At 52.1% G+C, this 21,103-nt stretch overlaps 2 protein-coding genes and 1 long non-coding RNA gene across 3 annotated transcripts; 2 read left to right on the top strand and 1 right to left on the bottom strand.

The window, feature by feature from the left end:
• The first annotated feature begins 1,742 nt into the window (after window positions 1–1,742).
• Window positions 1,743–9,389, top strand: LOC144726469 (globin-1-like). Its single transcript, XM_078605207.1, has 3 exons — window positions 1,743–2,000; window positions 3,919–4,150; window positions 5,635–9,389. The coding sequence occupies exons 1-3, from the start codon at window positions 1,876–1,878 to the stop codon at window positions 5,758–5,760; spliced, it is 483 nt and encodes a 160-aa protein (XP_078461333.1). The 5' UTR covers window positions 1,743–1,875; the 3' UTR covers window positions 5,761–9,389.
• On the bottom strand, window positions 7,350–15,395 carry LOC144726470 (uncharacterized). The gene is made up of 2 exons (XR_013587274.1): window positions 13,513–15,395; window positions 7,350–11,828 (listed from the first exon to the last, which is right to left on the bottom strand). It is a non-coding gene; the product is annotated as an uncharacterized LOC144726470 (long non-coding RNA).
• LOC144726466 (globin-1-like) lies at window positions 14,016–21,069 on the top strand. The gene is made up of 3 exons (XM_078605201.1): window positions 14,016–14,277; window positions 17,196–17,427; window positions 19,809–21,069. Exons 1-3 carry the CDS (start codon window positions 14,018–14,020, stop codon window positions 19,932–19,934), a joined length of 618 nt encoding a protein of 205 aa, XP_078461327.1. The 5' UTR covers window positions 14,016–14,017; the 3' UTR covers window positions 19,935–21,069.
• Window positions 21,070–21,103: the final 34 nt, after the last annotated feature.

The raw sequence follows: 21,103 nt of genomic DNA, 5'->3' as shown, positions 1-21,103 counted from the left end.
CTTTGCGGGGGGGCTTCATGCCCCCCCCCCCCGCCATCTCCTTCCCCACCGCCTTCCCGTTCTCTCCAGACTCTAGGGAGCTCCCTCCCTCCCTCCACTCACCATGCGTGAATTTTTTTTCTGTGTCCATATTTTCCGTTGCAAAATGGGACGGCGTCGTCACCGGTGAATCGTTCCTGAAGTGGATTTGTGTTTAATTTTACGTGGAACTAGGAGCCATTTCGTAAAGAGAGTTCTGGTCCTCGCCTCTAAGATTGGCAGTTCACCAGCACTGATTTAAGAATGCCTGGCACTGCTGATGAGAGATTGAATGTCGAAAACCGGTCCAGAGTGTTTGCTTGTGCTGAGTCAATGCTGCTGAGCTGACGCGCTCCCAGAAGGCCGTGCGGTTTGACGGGTTGCGTGTTTAGTTTTCGTGTCCTCCCGCACGGTTGGCTACGTACGGTGAGAAAGAAGTTAAACCATATATGCATTCAAGAAATACCGGTTGATGTGGAGAGAGGGAGATGTGAAGGACATCTATTATTTGATCGTTTGATTTTGTTGCATAAAGTAGGGCTATTGATGATGTAGGATTATTGATGACGATTGACGATATTAAAACATCACTGCAGTATGCCTTCATGCATTTTCATTCCGTTAAGTATATTTTAGACCAGGTCGGAGTCCATTAAGGCCAGAAGTGTATTTCTCAGGGGAGACCTGGGGATAAATAAACAAATTGCAACACGAATTAAACAGGCCGGAGACATCGTGAACGTCAGATAGGGTGGTGGCGCAGTGGTTGACACTCGCCACTTACAGCAACAAGCCCCTGAGTTCGATCCCCGATTCGTGCGCCTTTCGGCGTGGAGTTTGTATATTTTCCCCCTCTTTTGCAGTGAGTGAGTGGAGTTTGTATGATCTCCCCCTGTTCTGCAGTGAGTGGAGTTTGAATAATCTCCCCCTGTACTACAGAGTGAGTAGAGAGTGTATGTCCTCCCCCTGTTCTGCAGTGAGTGGAGTTTGTATGATCTCCCCCTGTACTACAGAGTGCATGAGTAGAGAGTGTATGTTCTCCCCCTGTTCTGTATGGATTTCTTGCGGATCCTCCGGTTTTCTTCCCATAGCTTAAAAAAACCCCTCCAATGTAACTGGCATTGACATGAAAAAAATCATCCCAATGCTGAACATGTTCACTGCAAATTACTCCATCGAGATTATCCACCGCAGCAGCAGCAGTAGCAGCATCAGCGCTCCCTGCTGCAAATAATTGCCAGGATGCTCCCGAAAGAAAGAAAATTATTACAAGTCAACGAAGCGTTCTAATTTGACAGCCAACTGGTTCCCCGTGCAATATATTCAAAGCAAGAGTAACGCACTCTAACGGCCATCACTGGGGTTTTTTTCCCTTCTTTCCCATGACGTTAGAGAAAACGAAACGCAACCGGCTACTATTACGTATGCGTAACTCGGGGAGTGACTGCGCGTGCGTGACTCGGAGAGTGACTGCGCGTGCGTAACTCGGGGAGTGACTGCGCGTGCGGTGACCTGGGATGCGCCTGCCTACGTGACTCGCCGCTATCAACCAAACGGCGGAGCAGCAACACAAAACAAACCTCCTAACATTGTTTGGGGGTAGACGCGGGGGTGGGTAGGTGGGTGGGTGGGTGGGGGCGAGGTGGAGGGGGGAGGGTCAGGGTAGGGGGGGGGGGTATTGGTTATTTTTTTGGCCAGGAGGCTCCTCGGCAGAAGCCACGCGTGTCGTCTTCGCGGACTCGCCTATATAAGGGGAACACATTCGCTTGTAGAGCCGCAGCCTCTCTCCTCTTCTTTTCTCTGTGCCTCTTCAATTCGTGTCGTTCCAAAGTCTCCGCAGCAGCAGCAGCAGCAGTCATGAGTGCCATCGTGGACAGCGGCAGCGCCCCGGCTCTGAGTGGAGACGAGAAGGCGGCCATCAAGAGCACGTGGCCCTCCGTGAACGCCAAGGCCGAGGACGTCGGCGCAGAGATGCTGTCCAGGTGAGGCGGTCGCTGCCGGGGGCGGCCGGGCGGGCAACGATCGATACGGATTCGAATTGTCCACCCCGAGGTTCGTCGTTTTTCCTTGCGTCGTCATCGATGCGGCTTCGAATTGTCCACAATGAGCATCGTCGTTCTTCTTTGTGTCGTCATAATCGTCATCGTCGTCGTGCGTATTCTACGCAAACAATTCGAATGCAAACGCGTCTAAGGTGTCCTCGTGTTCGAAAGAAAGAGAGAGAAAGAACGATGGCCTTTCGTGTTGTTGCTGTTTTACGCTGTTATGCATTGTTCGTGTAATGCAATGCCCGCGCTGTGAGAATGCTGGCACTTAGGGACCTGGTTTGTCCTTTGAGTTTTTTTTTATATTTATCTATTACTCATATCCCCCCTCGGCAGTGAGCGCTCACGTGGTTGAAATAGGGGCACTCAATCAGCCATCATCATGCAGGTGAAGTCGTGTCCATTACGGGCGCTATTCACTCCACAAGCTCACGAATCGTGGCCTCCGCGCGGTCTGTCTTTCATGGCTTAGCAATCGGCATGAAGTGCCCTCATTTGAATGTGGAGTGGCGTCTCTTGTGGACGTGCAGAGAGGGGGGCACGGGGAGAGGCGAGAAGCCCACGAATAACCCAGCATCCCCGATAACCCAAATATTCCAAACTGCGTGTCAAACATTAAAGTTCAGATTTTCGGTCTGCTACCGTCACTTAATTTTTGTTTACGTTTAATGTAATCAGCATTCGCGTGCGTGTCTGCTATTTACGGTCTTGTATTTGCATCACGGCTGCGTTGTTGAGTCGCTGACCCCCGACTGTCTGCTGAGATTTACAATCCCCGCGTCAGCCGTGTGCTTGTCAGAACGAGAGTCTTTATTTTGACGGCAGGAGGAATCCGATCAGCCGCAAAACTCTTCATTGTTTTTCTCACAGGTACCCAGTACGTGGTTATAGCCTTCGGTTCAGCCTCGGTGGGAGGGTGAGGGGGGGTACAAAGGGCTCCGCAGTCTCCATGTGACCTCTCCCTGGTTCGCTAGACGTCAACACCCAGAGCCGGACTAAGCTAGTGCGGGGCCTGTAGCAGACATTATAAAGGGGTCCTAAATAAATAAATAAAACACGTAAATATTAAAAGACGTATATTATTAACTTGCATAGTAAAGTAATTGTATTTTTTCATTTGCTATGCAGGCAGATAATACGACAAATCGCTAACCTTAAACACCCAGTCGTTCATAAAAGTTGAAGGCAGTATAGTACTATAGTAATAGAGCAAGTGCAGAATCACTGGACCGGAATTGATAGCTTGAAAGCGTTTCGCGCGGGTCCCTTGAAAGTGCGGGGCCCGTAGCTACTACATGTGTAGCTACTACATATGCAGTAGCTGCATGTGTAGCTACTTTTGCTACGAGGATAATCCGCCACTGGTCAACACTGGCCCCGCCAGATACCCACCCTCTCCTGGGGCGATCTCTCTCTCCAGGGACCCCTGCCGCCAAGAGCAGCCGAGCGAGCGCTGATGGTAGCACGCTCTCGTTCACTTACTGAACTAAACCGTTTTGTTTTCTTTCATTTAACCGCTGAGCTACATAGCTCTAGTTGAGAAGCGAGCAGGCTATATTGCAGTTGATCAGAGGCTCAACGGAAGCGGACGTTTATAGCAGCCGAATAATCTAAAGAGATTCTAAATGTGGAGGGGGGGGGGGAAAGCCGTAGGACTCGGAGACAAAATCTACGCGACCACAGGGAGAGGAGAGATCGCAAACTCCACATATACAGCAGGCGTCGGGGTCGGGATCGGGATCGAACCCACAACCTCCTCCACACCAGGCGAGGTAGTTAACATCTCCTAGCCACCACGGCGCCCTAACCAACATCGCCGCTGCCACCATCACCACCACCACCATCATCATTGCAGATTCATCAGCGGCAACGCGGACGTGAAGAAGTACTTCCCCAAGTTCAAGGAAATCTCGTCGCAGGCCGAGCTCAAGTCGTCGGCCAAGGTTCGCGACCACGCCAAGCGCATCATGGCCTTCGTCAACGACCTCGTGGACAACATCGACAACCCCGGCGCGCAGACTGCCAAGCTGCACTCGCTGAGCGCCGAGCACGCGGAGAAGTTCAAGGTGGACCCGCAGTACTTCAAGGTGCGCGCTCGCTCGCTCCTGCTGCCGCACGCTGCTCCGCGCGAACAACACCGCACACCAGAACCCTGCACCCCGCAAACTAGGCCCTTGCACCCCGCCACACTGCACCACAAACACACCGCACACTGGACCCTGCACCCCACCACACTGCACTATGCACAACAAACACACCGCACACTTCACACTGCACTTGCCCTCTGCACGCTGCGCCCCAAACACACTGCACTATGCACACCGCGCACCACACCCCGAACCCAAAACACACCGCACTCTGCACTCTGGACCCTGCACGCTGAACCCTGCACACCGCACGTGCACTCTGCACGCTGAGCCCTGCACTCTGGACCCTGCAAAGCGCACACTGCTACAATCGCCGGATAGCATTTGACAAAACAAAAACAAAATTTGTCCACCAAAATGTTTCGTCACTAATTTCGTGAACAAAATTGAACACTTGAAGAAATACCCTGGGGAAAATAAATAAATAAATACATTACATGAAGCGTGCACAACTTTGGTGTGGACCAATCAGTTTCAAGGACAATGCACATATTATCATAATGTTTTTTTTGTTTGCATTTGACTGCAAGTATTGTGGTTAATGCAGACATGAATCCTTGTAAAAAGGTTTCAGTTTTGTTGCCAGAAAAAAGGGGAAAAACCCCTATTATTAACATATAAATGTTCAGTCTGATATTAAAACACGGCTGATAGTGTTCGTTGAGATAAAAAAAATGTGTTTGTTGTTGCTGTGGTAGCGTGGAGCTGTAAAACGTGTTATTATGTCGGCACAGACATATTTATATATGTATATGGGTGCTTGCACTGGGGGCAATCTCCTTAAACTAAGATCGTGATCGGGTAACGACGTCTGTGCATCCTCCTACCAACACCGCGGAGTGATTTGGATGCCACCCCGCGGCCCATTTGTGCACATCCCGTAGACAGTAAAACCATTACCCCCCACCTTGCCCAGCAAGCCACCCAAGTACGATTACCGAATTATCTGCATTGTAAGGCGCTGCGCAAAGTAAGACAGATCCCACACCCTCAGTTTGGTGGACGCATTTAAAGTTGTTTTGTGGTTTTCTTTTTGCTCTGCTATGCTACAGCGCCTTGTGACCCGCGGGTAAAATTATTAAACAAATATGGTCAGTCTTACATTAAAATACGGTGTGGGGCGGGGGGGTGTTGGGTCTTATAATCTGGAGAATACGGTAACACGTAACACGTGCTTGCTGGCGATGATCTGCACGTTCGTCAAGGCGTCAAACTGGACGTGAGACATCAACATCACGGTCCCAGCCTGACCCTCATCCTGACCCCGACCCTAGCCGTGACCATAGCCGTGACCCCAGCCCTGACCCTCACCCAACGCGGGCCAATGGCTTCACGGAGCCAGGCGGCTACTCCGCTGGAGGTCGGCTGTGCACCCCCCGTGTGCGGCGGCCCTGACCGCGGCCCGCTGCTCCCCTTGCTCGCAGGTCATCTCCAACGTGCTGCTCGACATCCTGGGCGAGACCTTCGGCGCCAGCTTCAGCGGCGCCACTCGCTCGGCCTGGATCAAGCTCCTGAGCATCATCTGCATTGGGCTGCGCTCGGCTTTCTAAGCGGGCGCTCCCCCCTATCCCCCCCCCCCCCCGCTTGACCCCCTCCCTCCCCCCATCAACCCCCTCCCCCCACTCCGTACTCTGCGGGTTAACTCGGCGGCACACTTGGGGGAGGGGGGGGGGCAGAGCGAACAGGGGTTACATTGAAACGATCGTAGCGACGAAGAGCTGTGCGTGGGGTTTGTCCCTCCGTCGCGCGATGAGTTCTCGAGATTCGCGACATCGTGTGGGGGTGTTGTCGTTTTGTTTGTGTCGTGCGGCGCCACATTGTATATCCTGCTGAGCTTAAACGTCGCGGCGATGAAACACGGCAACGCATCGGAGGGCGCGACCGTGGCACCAGCGGCCCGCTCGCGCGCGCAATTAAGTTTAGGCGGAAATAAAGTTGATAAAAGAAAGTTAACGAAATGAAGTCGATACAATAAAGGTGTAGCCCGCTTAGCGGAGGTGTCGCGCAATGCCGCCGCAGTCGCTCACCGCAGGGGGTTGCCGTCGGCAAAAAAAAAACAACAAAAGAGAGACAACACCCGCCCCGTGGCCACGCCGCAATTCATGTTTTTACAAAAAAATGAAAATCCACGTGGAAATGAAACCGCTTTGCTCGTCCATCCCCCCCCGACCCCCAATGTTGTGACGTCGCCGCTTAGGATTCGTGAGACGGCGGTGGCGATGTCGACGATTCAACATCGCGCCAGTCGCTTCTTCTCACACGGGGCGGCCCATGTCTCCGATTTGACGCTTAAATAAAGTAGTAGGAAAGATGACGTTACTCTGTCACCGGTTATCCGCGACAGGTGCTGATTTGGGAACTTGGCACGCGTAAAAAAATGTTCAGCGTTAAGCGACAATTTCCGTCCCTTGAATACTTGTGATATTGCCCAATTCATTCCATACACCTTAGAGAGCCACGCACCACACAAGTCATATGCTTAAGCATGCTTTCATTATATTTTTGTACGCTAGCGACTCATGTCTATATCGGCTAAACATTCCTAGAAATGCCCGCTTAAGGCGTCGCCTTCTGCGTTGGTAAACTCACACACACGACGGTTGGATTAACGGAACAAATTCGCATCAAATGCGCCCGACGATGGCTCTCAAAGCCGCGTACACGATCCCCGGCGCCGCTGCGTGTTTTCGTGACTGCGCCCACCGAGGCAGCCGCTGTTTCGTGGGGCGATGTTGCGGAGCGGGGCTCCCGTCAGGTTCCTGAGCGGGCATCCTGACTCGCCCTCCCACCCCCTCCCGCCCTGGCCATCTCTCAGCTCACCAATTAAAGCGGCCGTCTCTCAGCTCACCAATTAAAGCGGCCGTCTGCGGTCACAGCACCTCCCACGGTGTCTCAGCTACCTCATTGTTGTGGCATTTTTTAAATCAGGAAATTCATGTGGAGGGGCATTTCTTCTTCCCGAGCCTGTGGGGCAGAGTTGTTGGCAGACTCCAGTCCTCGTGACCCCCCCCCCCCATCCAAAGGCCATCCACGATTCCGTCTTTCCGCCTTTTTGCCAATTTACTCCTCGAATGCAAATCCGGCATTTCCACGTTGCACGCGCGCGATGATTGTTTAAAACGTACCACGTGACGCTCTCGGAAATGGACGCTGTCTGCGTCACGCGTAGCACGTGTCCACGCACGCACACGTGGAACACGTGGTCACAGAAAAAAAGATCCCCCGTATAGCCTTAACAGACTGTTGGGGCGTGTGTGTGTGTAAACACACACTCGCGCACACTGAGATCTCAATCTTCATTTGAATCGGCTCCATTTAGGCAGACAGCGTTAATCTCTGAACGCGTCACGTGGGACGTGTTTAACAATCATCGGGCGCGTGCAGCGTGGGCGAGTTCATTTGTATTTGAATGGGGGAGGGGGGGGGCAATAAATCGGTGAACGTGGAAAGATAGCGCGTGGTGGTGGTGGTGGGTCACCGGGACCGAAGTGTGGGACAGTCTGCTATGGGTTATATTCTCATCCTGACGGTAGTTCATTTTTGTCAACATTGCTTTTTGTTTTTGCCGAAACTTGCGTATGTCTCCATCATTGAACACGGGGGGGGGGGGGGGGGGCGATGGTGATATTGATACATCCACCAGACTGACGGCATACTTACTGCCCGTCCGTGTCGTAAGACGTCCTCTCTTAAAGTGTAACGTGAAACGGGGCGATTCAAAGGCCAGTCGTCTTGACCCACGCCGCGGGCTTCCACGCGTTCGCGGCCATGTTGCCAGCGTCGCCGCGTGCACCTCTGGGCCAATCAGGGAAGAGCTACCGCAGAGCAACGGCTCGGCCAATCACGGCACCGCGCCCTCCGTGGGCAAGCACATCGATTAGAGAGTAGAACCACAATGCCCCTGCAAAATACAAGACAACAAAACGCTTGCTTTGTTTATTTGTTTAACCTTTACCGGTCCGTAGTGTTCTTTTTTACGGCATTCATGGGGGGAGGGGGAGTGGGATTTAAAAAGAAATAAAGCACAAAATGACACGAAGCAATTCCTACTCGGCTATTGAAATTCCACAGGCGGGTGTTGGGTGGTAGAGATGTGGAGTGATGCAGTGTGCATCCCGTGACATGTGCGTATTTTTAAAATTATAAATTCGGTCATCTGGGGCGTCAGCACGACACGGGGGTAATAGGATAAACCGTGCCCACTCTCCAGAAGCCACGCCATGATTGTGGTACCACTGCCCAACACCGCAACATCGCCAAATAACGCGTCCACTAAAGATGAGACACCTGGCTGAGTTTTAACGTCACGATTCAAACTGAGACTCGCAGAGTTCATCCGATGGTAACTCTGCATTTTATGACGCATTTAATCCGGTGTGCATTTTTCAAAGTCACCATCCGTACAGAGTGGGGTTTTTGTGTATTTTTACTCGCTGTGACAATGTACTCACAATGTTGGCCATTATACTTAGACATTTACGCATCATTTTTTTAAAATATCATATTGCTAGTACAGTAGTTACTCGTAGAAATAGTAAAAAGTTTTTTACACGAATTTACCTTCTTTTTTTAAATCCTCAGCATCATCTGCAGACGTACGAGACAAAAATCAAATGTCCCTACGGTTTGTTTTTTTGTAGTCGAATGGATTTAATATCACGCCAATATCGCGAGCGCAAATATAACCGATGGTTTTTATGCGCGACGCACACACTTGCCGAGACGAATTACGAATCACGCGGTGTGTAATCTATCACGCGTCGAATTCTATACGGACTGCACTACACCACACACACATCCAACACACACATCCAACACACACATCCAACACACACACATCCAACACACACACACACATCCAACACACAAACACACATCCAACACACACACACATCCAACACGTGCGCGCGCACACACGCACGCACGCGCACTTCCATCAAAATCATCGTCATCGTCAAATCCATTTTCAATCCACTGTTGGATGAAGGTATTTTAGGGTTCGCATTTGAAAGGCCGACAGTCCGTTCCTGTTGCCTAAGCGGCGAGTTTCAGCACTCGGGGGAACTTTGCGACCGCTGTGAGCCAACTTCGCTCCGGGAGCTTGCGATGGTCTCATTCTATCGGGTTCATTGTCCGGCTCGCCTCCAAGTGTAATAATATACACGCAAGTACACGCGCATTGGTATGCTGTGTTGTTTACTGACACCCACTATACACACACACACACGCGCACGACAGACACGGGAACATGTGTACGCGGAGAAATGTAAACCGGCATTTGGTCGTTGAAAGGCGGACACACAAAACTCTACTCATCGTCGTTCTCAAGGTGCACGTTGGGTAAACAGTTTGCGTTGGGCTCATCCAGCAAGCCGAGGTCTCCATCGACTGGACGCATCTGACTGGGCCCAGCGAAACGTGGTGGCTCGCTCAGGTGAAAGGCTGCCGCCTAGAATGCATGGCCCATACATTTGTAACCTTAGCAAGACATTTTTTTTAAACAAAGTTAGATCAGGGAATTAACATAATCCTATACTTTTTTTGTTATAACCTCTAGCAGTTATGCTTATAGTCTTATATAAGCATTAACGCACGCACACTCACTCGTACTTGCTTCACGTGGCACATTGGCTCACAGACGTACACACACACACATTCATTCAAGCGACACACACACATTCATTCTTTCAAACGAGTTCAAAACTGGGGGAAATTTGTCCTCGAGACGACGAAGAAGAATGTGCGTGCAGCGTGCAGGGTGCAGCGTGCAGGGTGCAGCGTGCAGGGTGCAGCGTGCAGGGTGCAGTGTGCAGGGTGCATGGTGCAGTGTGCAGGGTGCAGCGTGCAGCGTGCAGGCTGCAGTGTGCAGGGTGCAGGGTGCAGTGTGCAGGGTGCAGCGTGCAGCGTGCAGGCTGCAGTGTGCAGGGTGCAGGGTGCAGTGTGCAGGGTGCAGCGTGCACGGTGCAGTGTGCAGGGTGCAGCGTGCAGCGTGCAGGCTGCAGTGTGCAGGGTGCAGGGTGCAGTGTGCAGCGTGCAGCGTGCAGGCTGCAGTGTGCAGTGTGCAGGGTGCAGCGTGCAGGGTGCAGTATGCAGGAGTCAAGTCTCGAGCGGCGATCTTCATTGCAAGGCCCGGAGGCCACTGGCGGCCCTCTGGTGGCCTTTAGTGCAGCCCCTGACGATACACAAAGAGTGAGAACACCCCCAGCACCAGCACCATCATCATCACCGTGCTGCTGTCAAACTCCCCACTGAGCTCGAACGTGTGGCGGCTCTCACACAGTGACGATGTCTTATCGGTGAAAGTGCCCCCACCGCCCCCTCTGAGAATGAGTGAAGAACACTGCCGGCCTAGGTGATGGCACGAGCCGCTGCTGTCAGATTTGCAGGACGACTGCGGTCACTGCGGTCACGCACGGGGGCTCTGCTCCCGTCCGCACTCGTAGGTCCACCAACAGTCATGCACACTCACACACTCACTCACACATTCACTCACACACATACTCACACACTCACTCACACACATTCACACACATACTCACTCACTCACTTGCTCACTCACTCACACGCTCACTCACTCATTCACGCACGCACGCACTCACTCACACACTCACCCACACTCACTCAAGAGGGCATCACCTTTCCCGCCTGGATCTCTTGCCTGACATCACAATCCGTCTCTATTGCTTGCGGTGATGCACATGCAACCTGGGGGCTGTCCAACCTACAACAACGAACGCATCATCGACCTCAGAGCCTGATGCGCATCGCTTGAATTAATTGTAGTTTCAAATTTGTATTATCATCATCAGTTTTTTTTAAATGGTAACAATCCTATAACAGCGATTGTGTCCCACCTCAAGCAATGGTGGGCCCACGAGGCGATGCCACTACCGGATGGCAACGTCTGCCACGGCTGTGCGGCGCTCAGAACGCGTCTTCGGGTCGTCGGGCACGCGGTGTTCGACGTTTCGTCTCACTTGCCGGGAGCTTTAACGGCGTCGATTCTGTCCCGTTCAACGTGAAAACACGCCGGTGGGAAAAACGGCGCGGGGCAATTTTCAGAGGGGAGGCGAACGCGGACGGCACCGTTCGACCGCGTGGGCCGGGCGAGCCATCATCTCGTGCCGTGGCTTCCGTCGGGTATTCGTCGACGCTTCGGAACGAGTGTCGAGGCCCAGAGAGCGTACGCGTGGCCGTGGTGATATCGTGACCCTCACTTCTACTCACAGCGCACGCGGGCCCTTTGGGGAGACAATGAATGCGTTCACCGCACCGTGTTACGCTCCACAGATATGAGCAATAAAGATGATTAGAAAAAATGTGTTGATGTCAATTGTCACTGATTGAGCGTACACGTCGAACACGAGTGGTTTTTCTCACGCTCAGACAAAAACTACGAATGTTCGGGCCCGCGGTGTCCTCAAAGGCTGTACGCGATGAAAAATACAAAATACAAACTGCGCGACGTTGATGAGTGGTGGCGCAGCGCCGCTGTGAGACCCGGACAGCCGAGTTCGATTACCCCCCCACGGTCAACGTGAGAGGCGAGTGAGAATGCGAATCGGTCCCTGGCTCCCTCTTCGCCAAACAACCAACCACGACCAATGGTGTTGGAGACCTTCATCCAACAGTCGATTGGCCATGTAAGAGCCATATCAGAGCCATATAAGGTGCCATTGTCCCAGAGTGCTGCCCTGCAATACAATCACAGGTCACGTGCGAAGCCGCAACCGCTCGGCTTCACCACCCGGGGAAGTCCTCTGGTTGGTGAAGGGGAGAGACGACAGCGCGTCACTCATCACTGATGTTAGACGTCGGTTAGGAATCGAACTCAGTTCGCCCGATTTATAGTGCAGTGTGCGAACCACTACGCCGCTACTGCCCTTCCCCCCATGCCCTCATCAAAAAAAAATTGCAATGCATATTGCGAAAAATTATTTCGTCTGTATTGCTTGCGCCGACAGGGGTGTGGAAATCCCTTGGCATTGCAGTTAGTTGATGGAGCGGAGATAGTGTGGGTGTGGCAATGCCTGCCAGACTGCACTACTCGGCCACCTAAACTGTGATAAGAATGTGCGCGTGTGCGCGTATGCGCCCTACCCACAGAGGTGGCCGGGCGTGGTGCTGGTCACCCACCCCCTCGTGCACCGTTCCGGCCTTCATAGGTGCTCGCTAACAGCACTGGGGGGATAATTGCCTTTGTATTCCTTCCGTCCAGTGTCTTGGTTGTTGGTGTCGTCTACTTTTAATAGGATCGACCAAACATTCTTGTGTCGACTGCGAAAGATCGTCACGACTCGGCTGACAGCCACTGCGGTCATCCGAGCTGTCACGAGCCAATGCCCGCATGTAAAACGTGGTTAAAAATAACAGCGGTCGTAAGAATAATAATCATCATCATCATCATACTACACCATTTAAAAAAAACGGAAACAGCCCCGGTGAGATGTACATGAAGGCAGTGTAACTGATATATGTGATATGTAAGATATATAACAAGGGAAGTCGAACAAGGTGAAATGCTTTCGTCAAGTTATTTCCAACGGCGTTCGAATAATTTTTTCCTTTGGTTCCAAAATATGTTTTTTTTTTTAATTGGAGTAATCAAGGCGGAATAGTGTGCGGAGAAGACGTTCGATTAGAGTATAAGCGAGTCACAGGTGGCTGATTTACACTGCCGCCATACACTCAACTATTTCGTTTTATTTTTATTTGACCAGGTGTAATGCCCACTGAGCTACGTAGCTACCTGGCCACGAATGAAAGCTCAACGAAGTGGCGTGTCATCATCATCATCACCATCACGTGATCACCACGTGGAAATGTATCGCAGCCAAATACTCTAAACGCGTGCTACTGAATGTGGAGGGATAAATCGCACGATCCGGAGAAAAATCCACGCGATCACGGAGAGAGAGAGAGACGCAAGCTCCAAATATACAGCAATCGTTAGGGTCAGGATCGAATCCACAACCTCCTGCAGACCAGGCGAGGTAATTAACTGGAGCGATGCGCTTTAACATCTAGATGGAAAGCTAATTTCTTCAGAGCTACTTTTTGTGTTTAGTTTGTTGTCCTTCCCCCGCACCTCCAATTATCGCGGTTGGCTACGTACGGTGCGAAAGAAATGCAACATACGTACATACATACAAGGTCGCACCTCCTCACTGTGACATTCCTCAACCTCCTCGACGACACTGTTGGTGTAACCACGAACCGCATCATCAGAACATCATCAGAACATCATCATCATCATCAGAACATCATCAGAACATCATCATCATCATCAGGCCAATACGCACCGCATCTCCTTCATGGATGGGAATTTTAATTTTTTTTAAAGACGCAAGCCACTGGATTGCGACTGTGACCACGCAACCCAAACTATGTGTTGGACTTCTCTCGCACCGTACGTAGCCAACCGTGCCCGTCGGTGGTGCCGTGCAGATGGAGAGGTGAAATGCACGCAGGACGATGACGAAAGGTAGCGACGGACTTGCGGAAAGCCTTCGTCCAGTAGTGGAATTGTTTCCACTCGTTAGCAGTGGAAACAATTCCATCGACCTGATTCGTACGTTAATGGGATACAACGTAGAATTCGCCTGATGCTATCGATGCCAATGATCTCTGAAGCTCAAACCACACAAAATGTCGCGAAACAATGACAGTTGCACATTGTTGGCATTCGTCCACACAATCTCCACGCACGCTTTCTCAACTTGGAGACGGTTGAGAAATACAATTCCCCCCCCCCCCCCTCGTCTCACAATGTCCTAGGCCCGAATGTATGAACAGACAGAGATGACGATGATTATATATATAAGGGGGGGCGGCAGTGTCCCCGGGGGGAGATACCGGAGGTGTTCATCAGACCGTCTCTACTCGCCGAGTCCACCTCGCGCGCGCGTCGCTTCCTTCGCGGACATTCCCCAGCAGCCGGCAACCATGCCCATTGAAGACTCGGGGAGCAAGCCGGACTTCTCGGACGACGAGAAGAAGGCCATCAAGGACTCGTGGAGTGGCGTCTACTCCGAATACGAGTCAACGAGCTCTGAGATTCTCATCAAGTAAGCGCAAACACCACTCTCGCACCCTCCGCAAAGCGCGGAGCCGTCGGGCTGCTTGTGATGTGCACGTGAGGAATCCGAGGGGGGCTCCACGGTCGTTGTTTTTGCTCGCACGTGTTAAGTACAGGGGCGGGTCGGAACGTTATTACAACACGATCGGAGTGAACACTTTAGGAAAGGCAAGCACATCGCTTAATATACAAATTAAACTAAGCATTTTTTGAAAAAAAATATTGCCAAAGAAGAGCTCAATGACATATATTAGTCTTCTTGGTTCTTTCGGTAAAGTCACGTAGAATGGAAATAATAAAATAATAAAAATAAAACATTTATTATTATTTTATTATTTACATTCTACGTGACTTTACCGAAAGAACCAAGAAGATGAATCCCTGCAGTCACGAAAGCTTTCAATCGAGACATATGTTAGCTTCTTTATCAGAAGCGACCTGGCCACAAATCATAACTCAAACGAAGTGGCTCATCACGTGGGCATTTACAGCGTCAGGATGATTTCGTTGATTTTTTTTGTCGACGTCGATTGGAAATGTCGGAGCCGAGTGTCCCCTGGCGGAGTGCGCGCTCCAGGAGGTGTTGGCGGTTCGCGTCGTCCGCGAGACGGCCGATGGCTTTGGTGGAGGCGCGCAAGAGGGCACCACAGCTCGATCTGAGAGCGAAACAGGAGGAGGAGGGTTTCTCCACAACCTTGTGGCTGTCGCCTGACGACGCTGCTTGCAATTACCGGCGAAACGTCGTACTCGAATTGTAAATTCCGTGGCTTTGATCTCCGACGCACCGGTTAGTGCTGTACCGGTAGCGAATTGGCACGTTCTGTTTACGCGACAAACCCTCGCTGATTGGCTGTGTCGGGTGGCGGCGGGTTTAACGACGCACGCACACATTGACGCGATCTAACCGCAGACGACACCTCCTCCATCGTGGAGTATCTCCCTCCTTGCCATAGCTGTAGCCGCTGCGCCGTTTAAGCCGCGCGCCTCGCGAGGGAAGCCGGCAAATCGCCAGAAAGGGCTGACGCCCTGGAAGGTGTCCGCAGAGAGGCGGCATCCACGCGTTGACGAGAGCGATCGCGACTCGGGGGGAGGTTTGAGCTGCGTGGATAAATGTTGGGGGGGGTGGGGGGTGGTGGTGGGTGGTATAGGGGGTTGGTTGGGGGGGTGGTGGGGGGGTTGTGGGGGTGGTTGGGGGGGTGGTGGGGGGGTTGGTGGGGGGGTAGTGGGGGGGGTGGTGGGGGTTGAAGGGGTGGTGGGGGGGTTGTGGGGGGGTTGTGGGGGTGGTGTGGGGGTTGTGGGGGGGTGGTGGGGGTGGTCGGGGGGTGGTCGGGGGGTGGTGTGGGGTGGTGGGGGGGGGGGGGGGTGATGGGGGGTGGTTGGGGGGTGGTGGGGTGGTGGAGAGGTGGTGGATGGGTGTTGGGGGAGTGGTGGGGGGGTGATGGGGGGGTAGTGGGGGGGTGATGGGGGGGGGGTGGTTGGGGGGTGATGGGGGGGGTGATGGGGTGGTGGGGGGTGGTGGGTGGGGGGGTGCTTTCTGTGACGCGCGAGAGAAGGCGACGGACATATTCGCAGCCGTCGCGGTTGAGTCTTGGGCGAACGAAGCATCTCGATTTGTGTGATCGGTGGCGTTGTTGTTGTTGTCGACGCGATGTCGAGACGCGCGGAGGCTGAGAGAGCCGGGACTGGCGCGGTACACTCGGAGCAATGCGCAGAGTGCGGTGTCTGTATATCCAGCTCAGGCTGTTGTGTAATCACAATGCTTCATCCACGGTATTACGGTGCCTTTAATCTTCTTCTTAGCAGCCGTCATTGGCGTGGCCGTCGAGTTTGCCCTTAATCTGCACCGAGCACGTGCTGCACGAGTCTTACACAGAGCGAGCTTCTCCTCCTGTGCGCATCGCAACACGTGACTTGCCCCGGGTGCAGTAGGGGGACTATGGTCATCCGTGGGGCCTCGATGAGTTTCTTCTTCTTTAACTTATTCTTCATTTTCTTTTCATCTTCTTCTTAATGTCTTCTTTATCTTCTTCGTCCTTTTCTTCTTGATCCTCTCCTCCTTTTCCTCCTTCCTCTTCTTGACGAACGCACATCGAGGTGGTTGAGCAAGGCAGCTGCGTCAGGAGCAGCCGAGCGGATCGCCGTGATTGTGACACCGCCGCGGACTTCGAATCGTTTTAAAAAAAATCCACGCTGCACCGTTCTGTTCTCCAGCGCACACTGCCGGCAGATGTTTGAATGTCGCGTTCTTTAACAACGGCTGGTAACCACGTGGAACAACGTGCCATTTGCACGAGTCAATATGCTGGATCTGGTATGCACGCAGTCAATTCTCGATGCTGCAAATGTGCCGTGATTCCACTCGTTTTGTCGTTCTCATATCATGGAGAGCGGTGGTGCAATAGTTGGCAGACCGCGCTGTGAACCCCTTCACCTGAATCTTGATTTGAAGCTTTCAATCTTGAGTTGAAGCTTTCGTGACTGCAGGTATCCATACTGTTTGGTTCTTTCGGTAAAGTCACGTGGGTAGAAAAATCAAATAAAACTACAAATAATATATCACGACGTTTCGATGGCAACACAAGCGGTCGTCCTCAGGGGGGAAAAATATAATCCAGCAGTGGAACTGCTGAACCAGCGAATTCGATCCTCCGGCGATGGCTCACATCCGTGGCGAGTGCTACCGGGTCACTGTTCACCACCGATGCACCTGAGTAGAAAACTCGTTCCTTTAGAACTGCTTCATGCGTTCAGTCGGTTGTCCTTCGCCAGCATCTCCCGATGAGCGCGGCTGGCTACGTACGGTGCGAAAGAAGTTCGACAAGGCATAGATGTAGACACATCGGCAGTGGCTGTCACATTCCACGTGTGCATCGCCGCCCTGACGCGTTGCGCTCTCTCTCTCGTCAGGTTCTTCGTGGACAATCCATCTGCGCAAGACTTCTTCCCCAAGTTCAAAGACTTGGACTCGGAGGAGAAGCTCAAGAGCTCCACGGCGGTGCGCTGGCACGCCGAGAGGATCATCAACGCCGTCAACGACGCCATCTGGCTCCTGGACGAGCCCGAGAAGAACGCCAAGAAACTGAAGGAGCTGAGCGAGAAGCACGCGGTGCAGCTCAACGTCGATGCCAAGTTCTTCAAGGTGCGTGGAGCGGCAGGGCAGTGCCTCGGTTTGGAGAGGGCGATAGGCCCCACGCACCCCACGCACCCCACGCACCCCACGCACCCCACGCACCCCACGCACCCCACGCACCCCACGCACACCAATCACCCCAACCACCCCACGGACCCAACGCACCCCACGCACACCAATCACCCCAATCACCCCACGCACCCAACGCACCCCACGCACACCAATCACTCCAATCACCCCACGCACCCAACGCACCCCACGCACCCCAATCACCTCACGGACCCCAATCACCCCACGCACACCACGCACCACAATAACCCCAATCACCCCACGCACCCCAATCACCCCACGCACACCAATCATCCTACGCACCCCACGCACATCAAATATCTCACGCACCCCAATCACCCCACGCACTCTAATCACCCCACGCACACCAATCACCCCAAGCACCCCAAGCACCCCACGCACCCCAATCACCCCAATCACCCCACGCACCCCACGCACACCATGCACCCCAATCACCACAATAACCCCACGCACACCAATCATCCTACGCACCCCACGCACATCAAATATCCCACGCACCCCAATCACCCCACGCACTCTAATCACCCCACGCACCCCAATCACCCCAAGCACCCCACGCACACCAATCACCCCACGCACCCCAATCACCCCAATCACCCCACGCACACCACGCACCCCAATCACCCCAAGCACCCCACGCACACCAATCACCCCACGCACCCCACGCACACCATGCACACCAATCACCACAATAACCCCACGCACACCACGGACCCCAATCACCCCAATCACCCCACGCATCCCAATCACCACAATCACCCCAATCACCCCACGCACCCCACGCACACCATGCACACCAATCACCACAATAACCCCACGCACACCACGCACCCCAATCACCCCACGGACCCCAATCACACCAAGCACACCAAGCACATATTTTTCGAGGTGTAGAATGACGAACACCCCCGTCGGGTTTGCCGCACGGCCCCGACGCAGCTCCGTGGTCGTCACGTGGCCTGGCCGGTCCACGTGGGGCGACGAGACGACGATTTGAAAGCGTCGCAATATGACGCCGGGCGACATTTGGCGACTCAAAACGACTCGGATCTGTCCGGCAACAGCAGCTGTCCTCACAGTCGGCGCTGGCCCGCCGGTGTTGTAGCTCAAGCGTCGGGGGTGTTCAACCATCGTTGCTCGCACACGCGCTTATAAAAGTGGCGTTTCTGAGAGCAACGACTTGCTGGTATTGATGTTCAGAATGTCCGCAGGCGTTGTGACATTCATGCAAAACAATAGAGCACATTGCAGGGCTCTGAGAGTCCAGAATCAGAATGTGTATTTATCCTGGTGCAATCCGATGAGCTATGAAGCTCTTTTTTACGGGTGTCCAGGAGTTGTACTATTGTAATATACAATGGAATTTGGGCGTAGTTTGTGTCTAAATGGCCATGTGCATGATGAGTCAAAAGTAGGCATATACGCACGCTTCGTTTGCTATGTATATTTGCAGAGGAGATGCGTTCCATGCGGGGTACGTAGCTTCCATTGGAAGTCTAATTTGCATTGCAGCGTGCAATTTAAGACAATCTCTTTTTTTACTTTGTTATTTTACAAAGGCAAACATGTTTATCAGTTTACACGCATCCTTTGCACGCCTCTGCACTATCGCCTGGTCCATCGACAGGTATTTTACGTCGCCGTTAAACGACTGCCAAGTGCGTGGTTTATTTGAAACCTGGCGAATTGTTGTCGATTTTAACGCAGTTCAGCGTGAATGCTGTTGGCATCAGCCCGGGGGTTTTGTGACGTCGTTTTTGCCGCACACATCGAGAGCCACTGAGAAGGCCACCACGGTGGCACGGTGGTAACGCTCGCGCGTCACAGCGAGAAGGGCACAAGCTCGTTTCTAAACACGGGCATGGAGTTTGTGCGTTTTGTGTGCGTGGAGTTTGTGCGCTCTCCCCCCTGTTCTGCATGGGGGCTTTTCGGGTGCTTTGCCCACCACGCCCCCCCCAGAACAAAACAAACTAAACTTGCAACTTATAATCTCGGTTGTAATTTGGAATAAAAAAAAGTTGTACCCACAAAATACGCACATCCCAATTATCCCCCTCCTACCGGCAGACTGATGTCTGTGACGTTGCTATCGATGAGTTATGAAGCTCATTTGTTTTTTTTACAGATCTCCAATAGGTTCACAAAATGTCTCTAACTCTCCGGAACTCCTCTCGAGTGCAGAAACCCTTCTGCCGGGAGTGGCGTGAGCGAGTAATTGCAGGGCTGCGCCTGTATCTCTTTTTTAAAGACCCTAAACTCAACATTTCCTCGCGTGTGTGTGTTTTCTTTTTTAATTACAGGTCCTGGCTGAGGTGATTCTGGACAAGGTGGCGGAGAAGAACGACGGCTCTTTCTCGGACAGCGCTCGCTCTGCGTGGGAGAAGCTGCTGACTTACATCTGCATCAGCCTCAAAGTCGCCTACTAAAAATTCATGTCGCTTTTCAAATAAAATGCAAGTCAAATTCCTGCTCAAACGAGCAGCAAAAAACACAAAACACCCACGTACATGCTACGTACAAAATCTTGGAATGTTGGTGCTTAAATTACAGAAATAAAGATGCATTCGAGGTTATAAAATAGACTATGATTTATAATTATTTCAAAATCTCCCCCCCCCACCTTTTTAAAAATTCAGACAGATGTCCAAATATTGACGTGAAATTAATGGCAGTTAATGAGTTGGCATCAGAGCGCAAAGTGGGCAGTCGGTTCCACGCACCCACCGTGGAAACGATTACGTCTTATCCATTCAATTACCGGTCCTAATGAGATCACGTTTTAAGATAAAAGCGTGGGCATTGCAGTCTTGTCCGCCACAATTAGGCTTGCATGAGTCGCGTTATATAATTTTTCTTGTGGAGGAATTGGTGACTATTTTCGATTTAAAGCTTTCGTGACTGCAGGGATTCATCTTCTTGGTTCTTTCGGTAAAGTCACGTAGAAGGGAAATAATAAAAGAATAAATATAAAACATAATAAAATACAATTCTCACGACGTTTCGGCCACAACGCAAGCAGCCGTCTTCAGGTGAAGAACAGGGCTGTCGGAAAGACGGTGTCCGAATGAGTACGCTGTCTTTCCGACAGCCCTGTTCTTTACCTGAGGACGGCTGCTTGTGTTGTGGCCGAAACGTCGTGAGAATTGTATTTTATTATGTTTTCTTTTTATTATTGTATTATTTCCCTTCTACGTAACTTTACCGAAAGAACCAAGAAAATTGGTGACTATTTTAGTAAACTACAAGCGCTGTCCTATGAAATGCATCCTTGGCATAGCTCTATGCAAAATGAGTGGCAAGCCCGTTGGGATTGAAGTAATCAATGATTGAATTTAGATTTGAGAGCTCATATCAAGTTTCAAGTTTCATTAAGTAGGTATAGCCCTGTGAGCCATTTGTAACCTGTGACCCTCCCCTCCGTATCCCGTGAGACCCCCCCCCCCGCACCCCTCCCTCCCTACTGGACATCCGTGAACCTACCGGACATCTGTAACAAAAAAAGAGCTTCATCGCTCATCGGATTTCTCCAGGTTGAATAAAGATTCAGATTTTCCACCCAAACCGCGCGCGTCTAACCGATGTACGATTTTAAATC

This window comes from Lampetra planeri, chromosome 23 (genome assembly GCF_965212315.1).
Source record: "Lampetra planeri chromosome 23, kcLamPlan1.2.h2, whole genome shotgun sequence".
In the NCBI taxonomy this organism is placed as follows: domain Eukaryota; kingdom Metazoa; phylum Chordata; class Hyperoartia; order Petromyzontiformes; family Petromyzontidae; genus Lampetra; species Lampetra planeri.
This window is presented reverse-complemented; position numbering and strand designations above follow the sequence as displayed.

Excerpts from the sequence above, each read along its gene's own strand:
- LOC144726469 (XM_078605207.1), top strand. The coding sequence starts at position 1,876 with ATGAGTGCCATCGTGGACAGCGGCAGCGCCCCGGCTCTGAGTGGAGAC. Across the intron at positions 2,001-3,918 it reads GGCGCAGAGATGCTGTCCAG|ATTCATCAGCGGCAACGCGG; the intron begins GTGAGGCGGTCG and ends TCATCATTGCAG. Across the intron at positions 4,151-5,634 it reads TGGACCCGCAGTACTTCAAG|GTCATCTCCAACGTGCTGCT; the intron begins GTGCGCGCTCGC and ends CCTTGCTCGCAG.
- LOC144726466 (XM_078605201.1), top strand. The coding sequence starts at position 14,018 with ATGATTATATATATAAGGGGGGGCGGCAGTGTCCCCGGGGGGAGATAC. Across the intron at positions 14,278-17,195 it reads AGCTCTGAGATTCTCATCAA|GTTCTTCGTGGACAATCCAT; the intron begins GTAAGCGCAAAC and ends CTCTCTCGTCAG. Across the intron at positions 17,428-19,808 it reads TCGATGCCAAGTTCTTCAAG|GTCCTGGCTGAGGTGATTCT; the intron begins GTGCGTGGAGCG and ends TTTTAATTACAG.